Source organism: Colletotrichum truncatum (genome assembly GCF_014235925.2).
Source record: "Colletotrichum truncatum strain CMES1059 chromosome Unknown Contig_0001, whole genome shotgun sequence".
Taxonomy (NCBI): Eukaryota; Fungi; Ascomycota; class Sordariomycetes; order Glomerellales; family Glomerellaceae; genus Colletotrichum; species Colletotrichum truncatum.
Genome location: NW_027222398.1, coordinates 8,947,167 through 8,965,647, shown reverse-complemented (window position 1 = coordinate 8,965,647; position 18,481 = coordinate 8,947,167). Strand labels below are relative to the sequence as shown.

At 51.3% G+C, this 18,481-nt stretch overlaps 5 protein-coding genes across 5 annotated transcripts; 4 read left to right on the top strand and 1 right to left on the bottom strand.

Annotated features, from left to right (window-relative positions):
* Nucleotides 1-2,925: 2,925 nt before the first annotated feature.
* Nucleotides 2,926-3,803, top strand: CTRU02_202474 (Ras family protein; the record flags this gene model as incomplete). The annotated part of the gene is made up of 5 exons (XM_070204044.1): nt 2,926-2,975; nt 3,039-3,064; nt 3,127-3,178; nt 3,216-3,397; nt 3,463-3,803. 5 exons carry the CDS (start codon nt 2,926-2,928, stop codon nt 3,801-3,803), a joined length of 651 nt encoding a protein of 216 aa, XP_070062626.1.
* A 915-nt stretch (nt 3,804-4,718) lies between these two features.
* Nucleotides 4,719-5,578, top strand: CTRU02_202473 (ras small monomeric GTPase rab6; the record flags this gene model as incomplete). The annotated part of the gene is made up of 2 exons (XM_036719888.1): nt 4,719-4,760; nt 4,841-5,578. The coding sequence occupies 2 exons, from the start codon at nt 4,719-4,721 to the stop codon at nt 5,576-5,578; spliced, it is 780 nt and encodes a 259-aa protein (XP_036588590.1).
* A 1,881-nt stretch (nt 5,579-7,459) lies between these two features.
* Nucleotides 7,460-12,518, top strand: CTRU02_202472 (sulfite reductase beta subunit; the record flags this gene model as incomplete). Its single annotated transcript, XM_036719887.1, has 4 exons — nt 7,460-7,502; nt 7,827-7,969; nt 8,040-12,428; nt 12,489-12,518. 4 exons carry the CDS (start codon nt 7,460-7,462, stop codon nt 12,516-12,518), a joined length of 4,605 nt encoding a protein of 1,534 aa, XP_036588589.1.
* A 1,718-nt stretch (nt 12,519-14,236) lies between these two features.
* CTRU02_202471 (CFEM domain-containing protein) lies at nt 14,237-16,032 on the top strand (the record flags this gene model as incomplete). The annotated part of the gene is made up of 7 exons (XM_036719886.1): nt 14,237-14,284; nt 14,349-14,490; nt 14,631-14,809; nt 14,861-14,897; nt 14,973-15,501; nt 15,582-15,649; nt 15,713-16,032. 7 exons carry the CDS (start codon nt 14,237-14,239, stop codon nt 16,030-16,032), a joined length of 1,323 nt encoding a protein of 440 aa, XP_036588588.1.
* A 306-nt stretch (nt 16,033-16,338) lies between these two features.
* On the bottom strand, nt 16,339-17,214 carry CTRU02_202470 (FAD binding domain-containing protein; the record flags this gene model as incomplete). The annotated part of the gene is made up of 1 exon (XM_036719885.1): nt 16,339-17,214. One exon carries the CDS (start codon nt 17,212-17,214, stop codon nt 16,339-16,341), a length of 876 nt encoding a protein of 291 aa, XP_036588587.1.
* Between the last annotated feature and the right edge of the window lie 1,267 nt (nt 17,215-18,481).

Sequence of the window (18,481 nt, the reverse complement as noted above, 5' to 3'; positions counted from 1 at the left end):
GTCTTCTGAGGAACGGCAGAATAGTAGGCTGCGCATTTGATTCCATAGAGAGTCAGGGCTACGGTCTTCTGTACAGTATGCCTCAATCCCTCGTTGGAAATGAATTAAACAGAAGCGTACAGAGCGTTCAACCTGCCATGCCCATGGTCTATGCTCTGGGTCACATTCCAGAGATAGATATTTCCCAAACCCTAGATAATTAGTTATAAATCGGTTCTGAATCGGTTTAGAAACTATTAAGAACCCATACCAATAAGGTTTTTATGGTCTTGATCAACTGTAATACCTAGTAGACCCCTACCATGAAGGTGTTTCCACTTGACTTTATATCCAAATTTCTTATAAAGTAGTTTAAACACAATTGTATACATCTGCTGATACATTTCTGTACTTTCAGAATTGGTAAAAACTCGGATAAGTGGAATTGCTAAAATAGTTAGGAATCTGTTAAGAATCCGTTCTAAATCGATTTAGAAGCGATTACGCACCTTTCGAAGATATCGAATTATACCATCCCCAAATAACCTCAACTTCCTCCTTTCCAGCTAGATGTTTATAGTTTGTATCTACCTGGAAAGTATTAAAAGCCTCTTTCTTCCATAATTCAGCTTGCTCTGCATGAAATACAATACATAGGTATGTATTGCCGTCATCATTAAAGTACTGAATATACTATAAGTAAATTAGTATTGAACCCGCTCAGAACCGATTCAGAATCACTTCATACCCGAATTTGACGCCTAGTTTGAGCATACTGGTATTCATACCAAATCGCTAGACGTGAACAGCCTGCTGGAAAGCTAATTGCTTCTTGTTTACGGATAATTGAGCGTAAGAAGTCTGTATTTGCTAGACTTTGATGAACGCTTGTAATAGTCTGGCTATTATAAGTATCACAGAATTCCTGAAGTTCGCGAGATTGTAGGAATGCATCTAGAATCAATACTGGATTAGTTCTGGATCGGTTCGGAAACGATTCTAAAAGGATTCTCACTTAACCCCGTTCTAGGTTGATTGATCTTCTGGACTACCTGTTGCAGCCTAGATATAATACTAGCTGGGGCTCTAACTGGTGGTGGTGGTGGATGTAAATGGACCCCATGAGAAGTTAGAAGAATAACTGGGGTAGCTTCTAGATCAAGCGGGACCCAGAAGTTCCATTTTACTGAACACGTAATTTGAAGAATTGTTTCAGGAACGATATGATTAGCGTCTAGATTGATTCAGAATCAGTTGGGAACCCATTTGGAATCGATTCGATACTAATTTACTTACCGCATCGTGTAATTCTCCTCTTATTGCTAGCAAAAAGATAACAGCTATCAGTAGGGGAGCTTTCTTCTATACTTCCCCTTGAAGTATAGTTTTGATTAGAGGTAAATATAGCTGGAATTCGATTGGAGGAAAGCCAATATAATGGTTTTCTCCTTGGAGACTTTGTGACCAGCAGATGCAGCGGGCTGTAATCTGGGAAGTTCCTGGAATATACTAAAGTGATTCCGAATCAGTTCCAAATTGATTCCCAATCCATTCAGAAAGGCTTCTTACCCCATACTCTGTATTAACTACTTCAAGACTACATCTTTCTGTAAACGGTCGGCAGGCGGTATGTTGTTGGAAACGTTTTATCTGTGCTTGTGCCCATCTATTTATAAGTATTAGTATATTATTTCTAAAAGGGTTCCGAACCCGTTCGGAATCGATTCTGAATGCTTACGAAACTGCTTTCCGTTTGAGATCATACTGTAGTACCTCTGTTCGTAATGCTTCAATACTTTGCAAGATTTCTGGGGTAACTTTCTGATGCTTCCAGCATGGAAGATTCTGATCGAAATAAGAGCATGCCTTTCCACCTGTACAAGTGTAAGTTGAACGTAAACAAACAGCATTTTGAAGGAATGCTGAAGTCGTCCGTTTTGGTGGGAATTGCCGGGCATGGTTGTACTGAATCTGTGATGTAATTAGTTCTGAAGTAGTTCGGGATCGATCCCGGATCGATTCAAAAGTAGTTCGTTTACCATTCTCCAAGGCGATTTAATATCCTCCTCATTTAAAGTCCTTATATCAATAACATAAAGGACTCCATTCTCACTTGTTTCTGGATATTCTATAAATGTAGGTAGAAAGATTACTTTTTGAGCAAGTACATGAACATCCCTGAGGCTATTATGCCCAGAACGGGTTGCCTCTGATGAAACAAGTGTTGGAGGTATTTCTGAATCGGTTTCGAGTTGATCCTGAATCGATTTAGAACTAATTCCAAAGTCGTTCTCATATATCCCTACCTCCTCATTTACTGGTAAGCCAGACTGGGCCTGGGCTGGTAGTTGATAGTAAAGATTTAAGTCTTCTTCAGCTTCTGCATCAAGACTAGTAGGTTCTAACAGAGGACTTATTCCCTCTAGGCGAGGGAAGAGATTTTCAATCGATTGAAGAGCCATTGTAAATCGATTCGGAACGGATTTGGAAGCGTTTAAATGTCGTATGTTCTTACAAAAAGTATGTCAAGGGTGAGGTTTCAAACCGCGCTAAGGAATTTCAACCTGACCATAGCTAACTAGCTGACCATGGTCAGCTGATCTCAGGGTAGCCCCACAAATCACAAAATAAGTGGGTAATTGGTCAGGTTATCCCCCCCCCCCCAATGGTCGCCTTGACCACACCCTCACGAAAGTTGACCTCCTTTTACCGTTGAGTTCTCAATTTCCAGGTTGCGACCACCCCGAACGACGCCTTGTTCCCCATCACCGAATCTCCCTCGACTCGTTGACGTTCCCATCCTGTCCCCTCCTTCACCCCTTGCTTCCCCTTGCAGCAAGTTTATCGGTCGTCCATCGTCGTAGTCGTACCTTTCTTTAGTGTCGACTGTGTTCCTTTCGATACTACGTCGAGCTTCCCTTTAATCATCTTGTATACTTGGCAACCATGGCGTCCGGCGCAGGCGGGTCTTACAACAACCCACTCAAGAAGTTCAAGTATGATATGAAATCACGATAAAGGGGACATTACGTGCTTTAATACTGACGTCCTGGATATAGGCTTGTCTTCTTGGGCGAGCAGAGTGGTACGGCTTGCCTTGTCTGTCCTTTCACGTTTTCCCTCCCTCGCTAACACGATTTGTTGCAGTGGGGAAAACTTCCCTTATTACCCGATTCATGTACGACTCGTTCGACAATATGTACCAGGCGACCATCGGCATCGACTTCCTCTCCAAGGCAAGCTTTCTTTAGCTTCAGAACGGTTTTGCCTCTTTCTAACCGATCGCAGACGATGTACCTTGAGGACCGGACGGTGAGGTTACAGCTTTGGGATACCGCAGGCCAAGAACGATTCCGCAGTTTGATTCCCTCGTACATCCGCGACTCAAGCGTTGCAGTTGTCGTTTACGATATCTCAAGTATGTGACACCCTCATCGTGAGACTGGAGACTCCGGACCGACAAGCTAACCACCTGGTTCAAAGATGCGAAATCATTCCAAAACACAAAGAAGTGGATCGACGACGTGCGCGCCGAGAGAGGAAACGATGTCATCATCGTTCTTGTGGGCAACAAGACGGATTTGAACGACAAGAGGGAGGTGACGACGCAGCAGGGAGAGGATGAGGCCAAGAAGAACAATCTCATGTTCGTGGAGACCAGTGCAAAGTTGGGCCACAACGTCAAGACATTGTTCAAGAGAATAGCGCAAGCCCTACCCGGCATGGAGGGAACGGACGCTGCCCAACAGGCCTCTAGTCAAAGTACGTACCCCCTCGGGGCTTGTGGAAGGCTGTCGCCTTTGATTATGCGGACGGATTGCTAACTGCCAGCAGTGATTGATGTGAAGACAACCCCTGCCCAGTCCTCGCAAGAGGGATGTGCATGCTAGACGACGTTTAAAAAGAAGCAAGTGGCTGAAGAAGCCCCCCGAGGCAAGCCGTAGCGGACAACGCGGGGCTGAATTGCCGTTACGTTACGACATGACTGGCGGGGCAGGACATCTTAAGCATAGCGTGCAATGAGGATTTTCAGCATCAGTTGCAGTTTGTATAATAACGGGCTATAATCCACGGTCGTTAGTACATACTTAGATTTAATGGCTTTTTTACTCTTTCACATGATTTTCCCAACTAGAGTTTTGGACAGTGTAATGTGAAAAAAAAGGCTCCTCATGTATACTCTGAAAGTTGGTAGACGACGTTGGCTACCTCCGCTTGATCTGGCTACTGTTAAACGAAATAAGCTTGGAAATTAACATGTTCACCGCCCGAAGTACCACAAGGCTAAATCCCTTTTCTGATTTGAATCTCCGCGCGCGCTGGCCGATGTCCGCGGTTCCGTTACGGACTGTCACCAAGTGCCGGGGACCCGTCGAGTCCATCAAGTGGCCGAGTGACAGCGGTGGTGGGCCCCTGGGGCCAGATTCACCAACAATCTGCAGGTTCTGATCCGCGTACAGAGCGCTATGACACGCCCCAGGGAGTGGGCTTATGACGGACCAGGTGGGGCACATCATGTCATCGAGAACGCAGGGTCTTTCCACTCTTTGCGGCCATGTCATCCGGCGCAGCCGCTTTGGTTAAAATGTGACGGGGTTGCAACACACTACCTTAAGCTTACCAAACCTTCAAGAGCTCCTGGACCCTTTTTCTGACGCAACCCCATTCTCTTTCAACATACACGACCTACGTAGGACCAGGAGAGAAGTAAGAACAATAACAACATCCAAAAAAAAAAAATGGCTCTCTCGAGATTTAGATTGCGGTTTCCGCGCCCAAAGGTTCGTGAAAACCCTGTCGGCGCTAAGCGTTGGACATCACCATCATCACCATGTTCAATTCTGACTCGAGTTGCGCGCGACAGACATTTCTGGGCTGCGCCAGCCTCCAGACGGGCACCGAGCTCATCTCGCTGATTCTTCTCTTCAACCGACTGACCGGTCTTTACGGCATCCTTGCGATTCTTACTGGCTACGAACTGTCGATCACACAACTCACAATGTATCTCTACTCCGTCGGCGTCCTCTTTTGCCTGGCCATGTTCATGCCTCACATCCGCAAGCAAAGTCCGTTTGAGGCGCTCGGACTTGCATGGCTTTACCTCATCGATACACTTCTCAACATCGGGTACACCACCTTCTTCGCCGTTAGTTGGTATCTCAACAGCTCCGCTCTGGAGAAGCATCCCGGGAGCGCTGGTGTGCCATCTGGCGCCGAGATCGCAGAGGAAGCGCTCACGAACGGCGCGCCTGTGGTTCCTGACGTCCCCAAGACTACTAAGCATATCGGCCCACAGGAGTCGTGGATGAGCTTGGGCCTGATCATTTCTGTGACGCTGGTACGCGTCTATTTTGCCATCATCGTCATGTCTTTTGCGCAGCAGGTGCTGCAACGTTACACAGAGATGGGCTGGGAGGAGGAGGGCCGCAAGAAGGGCTCAGACGGTCCTTTCTCTGTGGGCGAGGCAGCCGGCGAGGGCTATCGTGGCCGTCTTGGGCGCGTGATGTATGCTCTCGGCCGTGGTTACTGGCTTGACGAGAAGGCGCAGGAGGAGTGGGCGAGCGCGATGAGCGCAAAGTTCCGGCATGCCGGTGTTTAAACTAATATTTTACGGACGGCTTTCCGAGCATGAGGTGGAGTTTTCTTGATGGACCAGGGTGTCGGCATCGGTGGGAACGGCAACGGCAGCGTCGGCGGCAACTGTGCTGACCGCCCAGCTGGAGCCGGCTCGCGGGCGGCTATTACCCAGCGATGACGGAGAAAAAAAAAAGATCCATCGATGGCGCCATCGCGAATTGTCATACTTCGAGATGGGGAATGTTTTTAATGTGGATGGTACACGCAAATTGGTGGGTCACGAAAGACGACATTTCGGGGTTTAATCATCTCGTCGAGGGCCAACGACGACGTTCCTACAGGTCATCGGCGAATGGACGATTGGATAAGAAGAATTATTCAAGTTGGGAGTCACAGGCGATTAGGAGTGGGACTTGGGATCATTGGCAGACGGGTTTCCAAATCCCGATTTATGGAACTGCAAACGGATATACAGCACACACACACACACTCACACACACGCACAACGATCGTAAGATACATAGTAATACATTGTAATACATATTCAGTCTTTTTCTGAATTGGTGATTCGTCGTAAGGGGGCAATGGTGGATGAGGAGGAGGATGCAGTCCGGTGACTGAACAGAAACTGGCAGAGGCTGGCAGAGGCTGGCACTAATCCAGGACTCACAATTTGTAATCCGAAAGATTCCCCGGGGGAATGGGGACGCGAGACGGGGTCCACGACGGGATATGGAGCATCTGGCCGGACCCAGGTACCCTCTTATTGAGGCGTAGAATGTTGGTTGACTCGCCTCCTTGCTGGCTTACTGCTACCATACCATACTACAGATGCCATACTGCCATAGTGCGGACTTTGTACTACGTATGTGAGGCAAGGCGGCAGCGGCTGGAGTGAAGCGGCTACAAGCCCACTGACCGACCACGGCGTTTTTCGGCATTCGGCCATCGATTCCATAGCTGACCTACACGACCTTACGGCAACTTTTTTTTTTTTTTCACTATTCCCTACCTCTTGTTTCGTCCATCTCCTCCCCTGGCCACCACCCCCACTGGTTGTGGGAGCAAATGAGAAGCACTTTGAGCTAAACTTGCTTATGTTACGTTTAAGTTGTTAGTGAGAATTCCCCAGCCATTGCGGGAGCATGCGACCTTGTGGATGGGAGAGGCCGGGGTAACGAAGCTACACGGTAATTTTCTTGTATCCTCAACTGTATATCTCAAGTTTTTAGTCATCATGTTCGTCCCAGACACAGAGTGAGAGACAGAAAGAAAATAGTTACAAATACCAGAGGTACCGAATCAGGCAAATAGTGCCGCGACCGGTACACTGGGATTTCTGGGCTTGGCCACCCGCCCACAACTGGGCACGCTGGACCTGGCCGGGCATGACACCCCGAAAAAATGCACCCAAGCAACCCGCGGCGCAGTTCGAGCAGTGCGGCAGAGCAACCAGCGAATGGACTGGGGGAGACGCTGCGCTAGCCGATCACGCAATCGACCCTGATGTCGACAAAATTCATTGTTTTCTGCGGGGCAAAATTGTTCGGTGGGAACAGCGACAGACCTGTCTCTCTCTCTCTCCCGCAAAGGAAAAGGAAATAAAACCAAAAGCAGAACATCGGAGCTGTTTCGCAGTTTTCCCCTTGCTCTGCCTTTGCCTCTTGCCTTGCTCCAAATCCGTCATTGACTTTTTCCTTTTTTTTATTACCCTTCGTCAGTTGGGTTGCCGTTGTGTGTTGCTGCTGTTGTTATACGTTTGTTAATTCTTCACATTCCCTCCAAACTCCCTGTAACTGGTACTGGTTCAGGGCGAAGAGGAGGTTGAATTTAGAGGGATAACAACTTTCAACGATACCCCCTCCAAAAACACTTACACTACATCTCACACATATCGACGACAATGGCACCGACAAGAGGCCAGATTCAGACGCCTGGAGAGGCTGGTAAGTTTTCTTTTTTTATTTGCTCTTGTTTGCTCTGCCACTGTTGCTTTCGCCCCCCGGTTTTACAGCCGCCTGTAGCTGTGTCATTCTTTGGGTGCTTTGCCCACTGTAATTACAGTGAGCTTTCAGCTGCATGTGGCTTCGACCAATCACAGCTTGGCTATTTGTCGCCTCCAGCACCCGTCAACCCGCTTTAGTGGTTGCAGAAGGGGCCGAGCTGGAAGGAGCCGTGATGAAGAAGAGGAAAAAGGACGATGGCAATGGCGATGGCGATAGCGTCAATGATGATGGTCAACGACAGCTAACATGATGCTCTCACCACAGTTGCAAGAATTGCCTACCTCTCCAGCGACGTCATCGTCTCCGTCCAGCCGTCATTGGCTAAGGACTCCGAGTTCTCTTCCCACCTGAAGCGCTACGTCGCTCGCGGCGACAAGAGTCTCGTCGCAAAGGCCGCCGTGCCAGAGGTGAGCAGCAATTCGTCCCCAGCTTGCAATTGATCATTCAAGAAGCTAACAATGGTTCCTCAATCTACAGGTCCAGCACGTTAGACATAACGCTGATCCTCTTCTCTCCGTCTTCGCGCCCACCCGCGCCGGCAAGCTCGTCTCCGTCACGACGTCCTCCTCCGTCCTTCTGCCCGCCATCTCCCACCTCTACAAGCTGGCAAACTACCCCATCGTCCTGCACGTCTCTCTCCAGCCCGCTGGCTTCCCCGACTTCTCTGCCATCACAGCCATCCGCAACTCAGGATGGACCTTCTTGCAGTCCGAGTCACTGCAGGAGGCTCAGGACCTGGCCTTGACTGCCCACGCCCTGGCTCTGCGCTCCGGAAAGGGTGTTGTCCACTTCTTCGCTTCTGCCTCGAGCGAGGATGACGCTGCCATTGAAGCCGAGGACCTCGACGTCGTGCGACAGATTCTCGATGTTGATGCTGCCAGACGGTTCCAGCAGCCTTCCAACGGCACGGAATCGGCTGTCGGCATCTATGCCGATGACGGCCGACTGCCGGTCGCCTCAGACCGACCCGACGTGCCGCCGACCGGCTCCACCCTAGGTGGTCTGAGCTCTTCCGAACTCGCTTCGTCCGTGCACTCCAAGCTTGACTCGTCCCGGGCCTCGGTCCAGTCCAGCGAGCACAGCGTCACCGATAGCCCCCCGTCAGTGGTGTCGTCCAATGCCACCACTATCGAGTCGTCGCTGCCCGTCGTCTCGTCCGAGGATATCCTCAAGTATGCCAACGGCATCTGGGCCCAGATTAAGCGTGTTACCGGCCGTGAATACCAGGCCTTTTTCTACGCCGGCCCCTCCAATGCCGAGAACTGCCTGTTCGTCTTCGGCTCCGGAGCTTACTACTTCGGCGATGTGATTGACCAGGCCCGCCGTGGAGGTGACTTCTCCAAGGTCGGCATCATCACCCCTAGACTCTACCGCCCTTGGCTTAGCTCCGCTCTCGTTGAGGCCCTGCCCAAGTCCGTGAAGCGCATTGCTGTTCTTGAGCAGATCCACCGCAAGACCACCAAATGGGGACCCACCCTCATTGACGTTCTCACCAGTGTGAAGAACGGCCCTGGTGGCGTCCAAACTGTTGTCGGCTACCAGCTCGGCTACATCGACCCCAAGACTGTCGTCCAGGCCTTCCGTGGCGTCCTGCAGAACCTGACTTCCGAGAACCCTGTTCAGAACCTTGAGGTCGGCCGCAAGGAGGTCCCTCGTGAGGTTCTTGAGTATGGTCTTGAGAAGCCCAAGGTCGAGACCTCTTACACCAAGATTCTCGACCAGCTCTTTGGTCAGCGTGCCTACGTTGCCAACGCCCTGAAGTCTAGCAATGCCGGTATCAACGCTTCCATCCAGGCCAGCCCTGAGTTCGGTTTCGGTTCCTTGTTGGCTCGTAAGGAGCGCCGCGTGCGCTTCCTTAACGAGGTTAAGGAGGCTGCCAACAGCAACCAGTTCGTTACTGACTCCCCCAAGAGCTGGCTTGCCCGCTGGGTCGCCAACGCTGGTGATTCCAAGAAGGCGAATGAAATCGCCGACGACCTTATCCCCCGCCTTGAGACTGACGGTTCCTCTCTTGCCCGCAACCTCCTCTCCAGCAAGCGTCTCTTCCGCAAGGAGTCCCTGTGGCTCGTTGGCTCTGACGCCTGGGCTTACGATCTTGGAAACTCTGGTGTGCACCATGTCCTTGCTTCCGGCGAGAACGTCAACATGCTCATCATTGACTCCACTCCCTACTCCGAGCGTGCTGCCGCTGATGCTAACCGCCGCAAGAAGGACATTGGTCTGTACGCGATGAACTTTGGCAACGCCTATGTTGCCTCCACCGCCGTCTACGGCTCTTACACCCAGGTCCTGCAGGCTATGCTCGAGGCCGACCAGTTCGATGGTCCCTCCGTCGTCATGGCCTACCTTCCCTACAACGGAGAAGCCGACTCTCCCCTGACCGTCCTCCAGGAGACCAAGAAGGCCATCGACGTTGGCTACTGGCCCCTGTACCGCTGGAACCCTAACAACGAGGCCAAGGGCGAGCCCAACTTCGCCCTTGACTCTGAGCGCATCAAGAGCGAGCTCAAGGCCTTCCTTGACCGTGACAACCAGCTCACTCAGATCATGAAGAAGGACCCCATCTTCGCTGCCAACCTGTCCCAGGACTTCGGTACTGAGGTTAGGGCTCAGCAGAAGCGCAAGGCCAAGGATGCTTACGACCAGCTCCTTGAGGGTCTCTTCGGCGCCCCTCTTACCGTCCTGTACGCCTCTGACAACGGCAATGCTACCACTGTCGCCAAGCGTCTCGGCAACCGCGGTAAGGCTCGCGGCCTGAAGACCAAGGTCATGGTCATGGAGGACTACCCCATCGAGGACCTTCCTTCCGAGGAGAACATCGTCTTCATCAGCTCCACCGCCGGTCAGGGTGAGTTCCCCCAGAACGGTCGCCCTCTCTGGGATGCTGTCAAGGACAACACCGAGCTTGACCTGGCCAACGTCAACTACTCCGTTTTCGGTCTCGGTGACCGTCACTACTGGCCCCGCAAGGAGGACAGAATCTACTACAACAAGCCCGCGAAGGACCTCGACCGTGTCCTCTCCAACCTTGGTGGTAAGAGACTTGCCGACATCGGTCTCGGTGACGACCAGGACCCCGATGGATACCAGACCGGCTACCAGGAGTGGGAGCCCAAGATCTGGCGTGCTCTCGGCGTCGACAACGTCGAGGGTCTCCCCGAGGAGCCTGCCCCCATGACCAACGAGGACATCAAGATCCAGTCCAACTACCTCCGTGGTACCATTGCCGAGGGTCTCCTGGACACCAGCACTGGTGCCATCTCCGCCGCCGACCAGCAGCTCACCAAGTTCCACGGTACCTACATGCAGGACGACCGTGATGTTCGTGACGAGCGCAAGGCCATGGGCTTGGAGCCCGCCTACTCCTTCATGATTCGTTGCCGTCTGCCTGGTGGTGTCTCCACGCCCCAGCAGTGGGTGCAGATGGACGACATCGCTAACGAGCTCGGCAACGAGACCATGAAGTTGACCACTCGTCAGACCTTCCAGTTCCACGGTGTCGTCAAGGGCAAGCTCCGTCCGGCCATGCAAGCCATCAACAGATCTCTCATGACCACCATCGCCGCCTGCGGTGATGTCAACCGTAACGTCATGTGCAGTTCGCTGCCCACGCAGTCCGCCTACCACAAGGAGGTCTGGGCTCACTCCAAGATTATCAGCGACCACCTGCTGCCGTCTACTTCTGCCTACCACGAGATCTGGCTGGCCGATGAGAACGACAAGAAGACCCAGGTCGCCGGCGACGCCGTCCAGGACTTCGAGCCCCTCTACGGACCTACCTACCTTCCCAGAAAGTTCAAGATCACCATCGCCATTCCTCCTCACAACGACACCGACGTCTACGCCCACGACATTGGTCTCGTCGCCATCAAGGGCAAGGACGGCAAGCTGGAGGGTTTCAACCTCATGGCCGGTGGTGGCATGGGTGCCACGCACAACAACAAGAAGACCTACCCCCAGATCGGCCGCATGTTCGGTTTCGTCAAGAAGGACCAGGTCCACATTGCTTGCGAGAAGGTTATGCTCGTCCAGCGCGACCACGGAGACCGCAAGAACCGCAAGCACGCCCGTCTCAAGTACACCATTGACGACATGGGCGTCGACGTCTTCCGCAGCAAGGTCGAGGAGCTCTGGGGACAAAAGTTCGAGAAGGAGCGCGCCTTTGAGTTCAAGAGCAACATCGACACGTTCGGCTGGCAGAAGGATGAGACGGGTCTCAACCACTTCACCTTCTTCATCGAGAACGGCCGTATCGAGGACACCCCCGAGTTCCAGATGAAGACGGGTCTGCGCGAGATCGCAAAGGTTCACAAGGGCGAGTTCCGCCTGACGGGTAACCAGCATCTCATCCTCAGCAACGTCGCCGACGAGGACGTCGAGCCGCTCACGCAGCTCATGAAGAAGTACAAGCTCGACAACGTGCACTTCTCGGCCCTCCGCCTCAGCTCCTCCGCCTGTGTCGCCTTCCCGACCTGCGGTCTGGCCATGGCTGAGTCTGAGCGTTACCTGCCGGTGCTCATCACCAAGCTTGAGGACTGCCTCGAGGAGAATGGCCTGCGCCAGGACTCCATTGTCATGCGTATGACGGGTTGCCCTAACGGTTGCGCGCGTCCTTGGCTCGCCGAGGTCGCCTTCGTCGGTAAGGCGTACGGCGCGTACAACATGTACCTCGGCGGTGGATACCACGGCCAGCGCCTGAACAAGCTGTACCGCCAGAGCATCAAGGAGGACGAGATTCTCTCCATCATGAAGCCTCTGCTCAAGAGATACGCGCTCGAGAGAGAGAAGGGCGAGAGGTTCGGTGACTTCTGCATTCGTGCCGGTGTCATCAAGGCCACGAAGGAGGGCAGGGATTTCCACGAAGGAGTAAGTTGACCTTTTCCACCGCCATTCACAAAAGTATCGCAAGCTAACATGCAATGATAGGTCCCTGAAGAGGATGAGGATGAGGAGTAAACTGTTCGAAAAGATGAGAGCAATATCAAGGGGTTGACATCTTTGTGAAAGTGGAAGCAAGGAGCGAGGAAGAGGAAGAAACGAAAAGGGAAAAAAGTACGATTGTAAAATGTATCTTCTTTTTTTTATTTTATATCCGTCTTGAGCTTCAGCATCGGGGGCAGGCGTTGCTATGCTATTTTTATCTCATATATATATATCATCACGTTAAATCTGTTCTAGTATATCTCAAGAGTAACATGTGCCCATAATGTGTACCGTGAAATGTACAAAAGGGGATCTCTCTCTCTCTTTTCATCTTATCCAGTTACCTGGAACCTGGACAATCACCCGTCACATCCGACAACAAGCTAACAGATGAAAACCCCCCCGGTCTCCCGTCGTCTCACCACGTCGCGTTCCCTGACTGGCCAGTAAACGAAGACATGGAGCGGCCCGCCGAACGGGGAACGACGGCGTCAACCCGGGTCATCTATCTAGATGCCTCTGGGGATTCTTGTCTTGGGCACGGTTCCACGCCAACGCTCCCTTCACAACCTGAAGAACGATCGAAGCTGTGTCAGTCGTGGCCTTTTAGGGGTCACGGGAAAATTAGGCTTTAGTGTTGTGTTAGCCCAGGAATGTCGTTGGCAGACAGCGCAAGACGGTTCCGGGAGTGCGTATCTACGGACTAGCCTCGTTCGGCGGTGGCTTGTGACGCATGCACTTTGGTCCTGACAGTAGGACAGCCGCACCAGGGACAGACATCGAAAGTGGTTTATCATTCAAAGAGTTTCCTTGGCTTTGCTGCTGCTGTTCATCAAATTCCGATTTGCGTTACTGCCGAGGTTATCGTCGCCACTATGATGTCCATCATTTACTACATTCCGATACAAAAAGACCGGGAGTACTTCTCCGGAGCTCTCTCCGACCAAAGGATGTGTGGCTCGCACGCCAAACTCTTCCCATTCCCAGCTTAGGGAAGGGGAAAACGCAGTCATCCAAGGGCTTCAATGAAATAAAATAAAAAGAGGCAATCAAATGCGCCGAACCGCGTCCCGTACAGTCTCCTCCGGGCCAATCGCCGGATTCCCGGTATCTTGACGAGGCGTCATTGTGTCTCTCGCTAAAACAGCCGGTTTCCTCGAGAGGCTTCCCTGCTCTTACTCGAAGTCACCCCATTTCTCCTCGAGGATGCGGGTGTCGCTAAGGTTAGCCCGCCGGAAACGGTGCAGCCACTTCGCCGCCTGAGTCTGGGCTGCGGTCTCTTAAACATCGCTGAGTCTCCCGTTTGAAGGGGGAGGGAGATGGGCAGCCGCAGTCCAAGGTCCGACAATAATAACTTCTGCCCATTTGGCAAAGAACTGGCTCGCTTGCCCAACCGAGTCCCTTCGCGCCGGTGTGAACTGAGGGAAAGCGGAAGAAAGAAAAACGGAAAGGCGAAGGAAAACGCCTTGCGGTTCACGTTTTTTTTTTTGAAACGAAACGAAGGACAAACAACTTTTGGTACAACATAAACTTGTCATCTCTCCCATCCCACTTGGTCCCTCACCTCACCTCGCATCCTCTCCTTGCGTCCCGCGTCCCACTTGGTCCCCCCCATCTGCGAAGACGTTCCGGACCGGTTCCAGGAACCAACCACCCCTCCGCTCCCGATTCTCCGTGGAAAAAGAACAACCTCGAGGTGACGATGTCATGATCTATGCTCTCCGGTTCTCTTGCCGTCAGACTGCGATTCGATGTCGTTTCCGTTCACCGAATTTTTGGCCGACCTTCCGGGCTGCGCCGTGAGTAGCACCGTCGTTGGCATATGCTTCCCTCCGGGTGATTGCTAATATGTTCGCTTGCCAGGCGCCATGTGCGACTGATATGCTCAATGTCACAGTCTGTGCCGTTACGAACTTGACTTCAAATTGCGTCTGCAAGGACAGACGCTACATTGAGGCATACCGCCTCTGTGTGCGGTCATTATGTGTTATGGAGCATGTGCTGGGTAAGTTACAATTTTTATCGTTTCTTTAACGATATGGATATATCATCTTCATGTTCATCCACATCCAAAACGAATTGTTCTAGTCACTCCTTCGTCCACATTACTCCATCACCATATGGATATACTAACATACCTCCCAGTTGCTAAGAACGCAACATGGACGTGGTGCGGCTTTCCATACGCAAGTGAAAAGGGCAGCGTGGTCGCCAGGATTCTCGTGCTCGGTCTCACCACCTTTCTTTTTGCCGTACGGCAGCTTTCGAAATTTCTAGAGCTTTCGCAGTGGTGGGCGGATGATTGGACATTGATACTTGGCTTCGTGAGTTCTCATAGTTGTTGACGTGTCAGCATATACTCATGCTCTATCTAGCTCTTCACGCTCTCATTTGCGGTTTCAAGATTTCACGGTAAGCACATCTACAGCTCCTTGAAGAGCTCATCAAAATATTCCCTCCTTTCATATGGCTACTTACAATGTGTAGGTTACGAGCTGGGCATCGGAAGAGACGTATGGTCACTAACCGCTGAAGAAATCACCCGTTTCATGCAAGTACGACCTCCTTCGCAGCCCCGAATCATCAACGACAGTCCCATCATAGACGGTTTACTAAACAGCTATAAGGTCTTCTTCGCGTTTGAGATAATATATACCCTAGGAGTCGGAGCCCTCAAAGCCTCCATTCTCTTCTTCTACATCCGCGTCTTCAAGTTCGTCAGCAATACCTTGACGGCCGTGCTGTGGAGCACGCAGGCATTCAACATCATAAACTGCATCGCCTTCACTATAGCAAACCTAAATCAGTGCAAACCTTTCAGTTACGCCTGGGAGGGCTGGGACGGCCAACACGTAGGCTACTGCGTCAACACGGCAGCCATCCTAATTGCACATGCTGCCATAAACATCGCCATGGACCTGTGGATGTTGGCGTTGCCTATAACGCAGATTCTGTGGCTAAATTTGCGAAAGAGGCAAAAGCTGGAGATCTTTTGCATGTTTGGACTCGGGATAATGTAAGTATTTCATGTCTACCGCCCGCCCCGTATCCACGCCCTGCAGCCGTGCCGATGATGCTGACTCTCCGTTCGAGCAGCATCACCGTTGTCAGCATTATACGCCTAAAAGTTTTGCTCAACTTCCGCAATTTCTTGGATCCTACGCGTATGTACCACATGCCACAGCTCCTGAGCCGTTTTGGTAAACAAGTTCGCTAACATCATCAAGACGATGCTTATTACTTACACAAGTGGTCCTACGTGGAACTAGCGACGGGCATAATCGTCGCCTGCCTTCCATCGGCCCGCCAGGTTTGGCGCGATATGATGCCGAAACTGAAGAGAAAACTCGGCGTCACACCACCCGCACGACCGAGAGATCCGGGAGAATCGGAGAGAAGGCTCAAGGATATTTTGTTCATCAGCGGGGATCAACCTTCGCTGATGAGCCCTACGAGTGCCAAGGAGTTCGCGTCGTCGCCCTCGTCGCCTTCGGTGCGGACGCGCAGTGAATGTTTAGAAGAGGGCCTACGACGACATGATGTTTAACGTGTTAATATACGTAATAGATAGTCAATAATATGATTGAATATGGTAGTCGGGCATCACGGTCACGTTCTTCCCACAACATATGCTGCAAAATGTGTACTCCAACTCGCAGCTATCGTATCGTCTTCAGCGCAAAGCTTGGAGTCTATGAGACTACGATAACTTGACGCACTTGAACACTTCAGTTGAAAAGATATTTTTAACCACCAACATCATCATGGTTGAAGCTGCGCACAGTTTCTCAAAAAAAGCCCTCGAAAGCTTTCAATTTGTATAATTAACATTAGATAATACCTTGGATATAACTCATCCCATGTATCCCCAGGTAGCAACCGCTCTCTGGTTCTGGTAATCCGGAGCCCCCTTCCCTTCGACAACCCGGACGTCTTCGATGCTGACGATATCGAGTTCAGCGAGACGGGCGGCAACATGGTGCAGCGTTGGGAGCTCATCGAAGCCGAGGGCCTCAAACTGGATTTTTGCGTCCTTGCCCTTGAACATCCGCTCTAGCTTGAAAGCGTCCGGCGACGGAGCCGGGGAAACGGTGGCGTACTCGACGTCTGCGACACCCGGGCGACCGGTACGCGGGATGTACTTGTAGCAGAGCACGTCGTGGCCCCGCGCGGCTGGCTCGGGGGGTGCCACCTCCAGCTTCAGGCCGGAGACCTTGACCTCGCCGAACCGGTTGCCCTCCCAGCCCATCGCCAGGCTCCAATTTCCGGAAGCCTCAACATCGTCCTCCTGGTCCAGCGTCGCGAACAGCTTCGGGTACCCCAGCTCCTCTCGACCGCTCAAAATCGGGTCGGGAAGGTTCTCGAAAAGCACGCTGAGGTATTTTCCCTGGATCGTCTCGGTTTTCCCCTTGCAGATGACGTTGTGGATATACAGGCCGGAATGGTTGTATCCTCTCCCAGCCAACCAGGGGAGGTTGCCCAGGGACGTGAAGGAAACGGAAGCCTCAGCAAGACCTTCCTTGACGGTGTGGGCGTCGATATGGAAGCATGGTCGCGGGAGCAGAGAGACGAGTTGATCTACCGGAGCTTTGAAGGTAATTGTACAAGTCTTGACGTTAACTTGGTCCCACCCCTTCAGGGGTTGGCCTCTTGCGTCTTGTCGGGGGCCCGGGAACGGACCGTAGCCCAACGGCATCCGGGAGAAACTTCGACCTGTTGTAATAACCATTTCTGAATTTTTGAAGGCTTGTTTTTTTCTTCTTTCTGTTAATGTTTCTGACGTGAGCGAACAAACTTCTTTTTGTCGAAAAGTGAGTGCAGAGGGGAGGTTCGTCTGAGAAGCGACCGATCGAAGGATAAGTAGATGACGCGTGCACAAGCAAGTCCGAGCCTGCATCTAAAACAAGATCGACTTTTGAAGATTCCTGGTTGCATTTGCAGATATGCATGCTCTTGGGCTTTTCGGGGTTGCTTTTGCATGTGGCGGATTTACATCGCGGACTGCCATGCATCGGAAGTCCGCGCAAGCGGATGGGGGAGGGGAATCCCCAGCTCCTGGGCTCACCGACGTTGGAGGGCTTGTAAACTCCCATTATTGGGTTGTTGCTGGGACAAAATAACAGAAATAAATAAAAGTGAGTTAAGATTTCAATCAGTAGCCGAGATGTGGCAGGCAGCGGCTGGATACTGCAGTGGTGCTTGATGTACGGTGGCCAATCTGTAGCAACCTCGCAGCATATTACCTGTAGGCATGTAGAGCTTAAACCATATGCCAAGAAAGACTAAATTAATTAAGTGCGGATACTCCGCCAGGTGAATGACCATAAGTTGCGAAGCATATGCTCCCAATATGCTGTAAGGTGCCCCATTCAGCACAGGATTGTACTGGATTGTGACGTATTGCTATACATTATTGTACCGGCTTAATGTTACCAGCAACTTAACAGTTGCTTCCTTTTGCTTTCTACTTCGATTTTATCGATGGCCCTGGGATAATGGACTGGCTGGTCGTGTAAGAGATGCATGTCTCATTTCAACAATATCATTCCGCATTTTCTTCAGACAGCTAATTCGCGTAGCTGCATTCATGAAATTGATTGTTGCGAATTTTCCATTCTCTGATCTATGGGAGCTATTTACACTTTTTGTCTGGGAAAGCATACCGAGTATGTTCTGGAGGATTTCTACGTTGTCCATCGGCAACTTGCCGTTAACGCTGATAGATTTTTTCTGTTCAACTTGTGTAAAGAGCGCTTTATATAATTAAAATAATAGGAAAGACATAAAATCCATTGGTCGGTAGGCTAAGGTACATCATTATGCCAACCGGCCAGCTAAATATATTCATTGGGCAGAAAACCACATACGATGAAAGGACCATGCAACCTTTCTCAGCAGCTAGAATGATGAACACACTGATGTATAGCTTAGGGTTTGATTACTATACTGATTTCACCATAGACCCCTGATGATGTTCCATCTTATATTTTACCGAT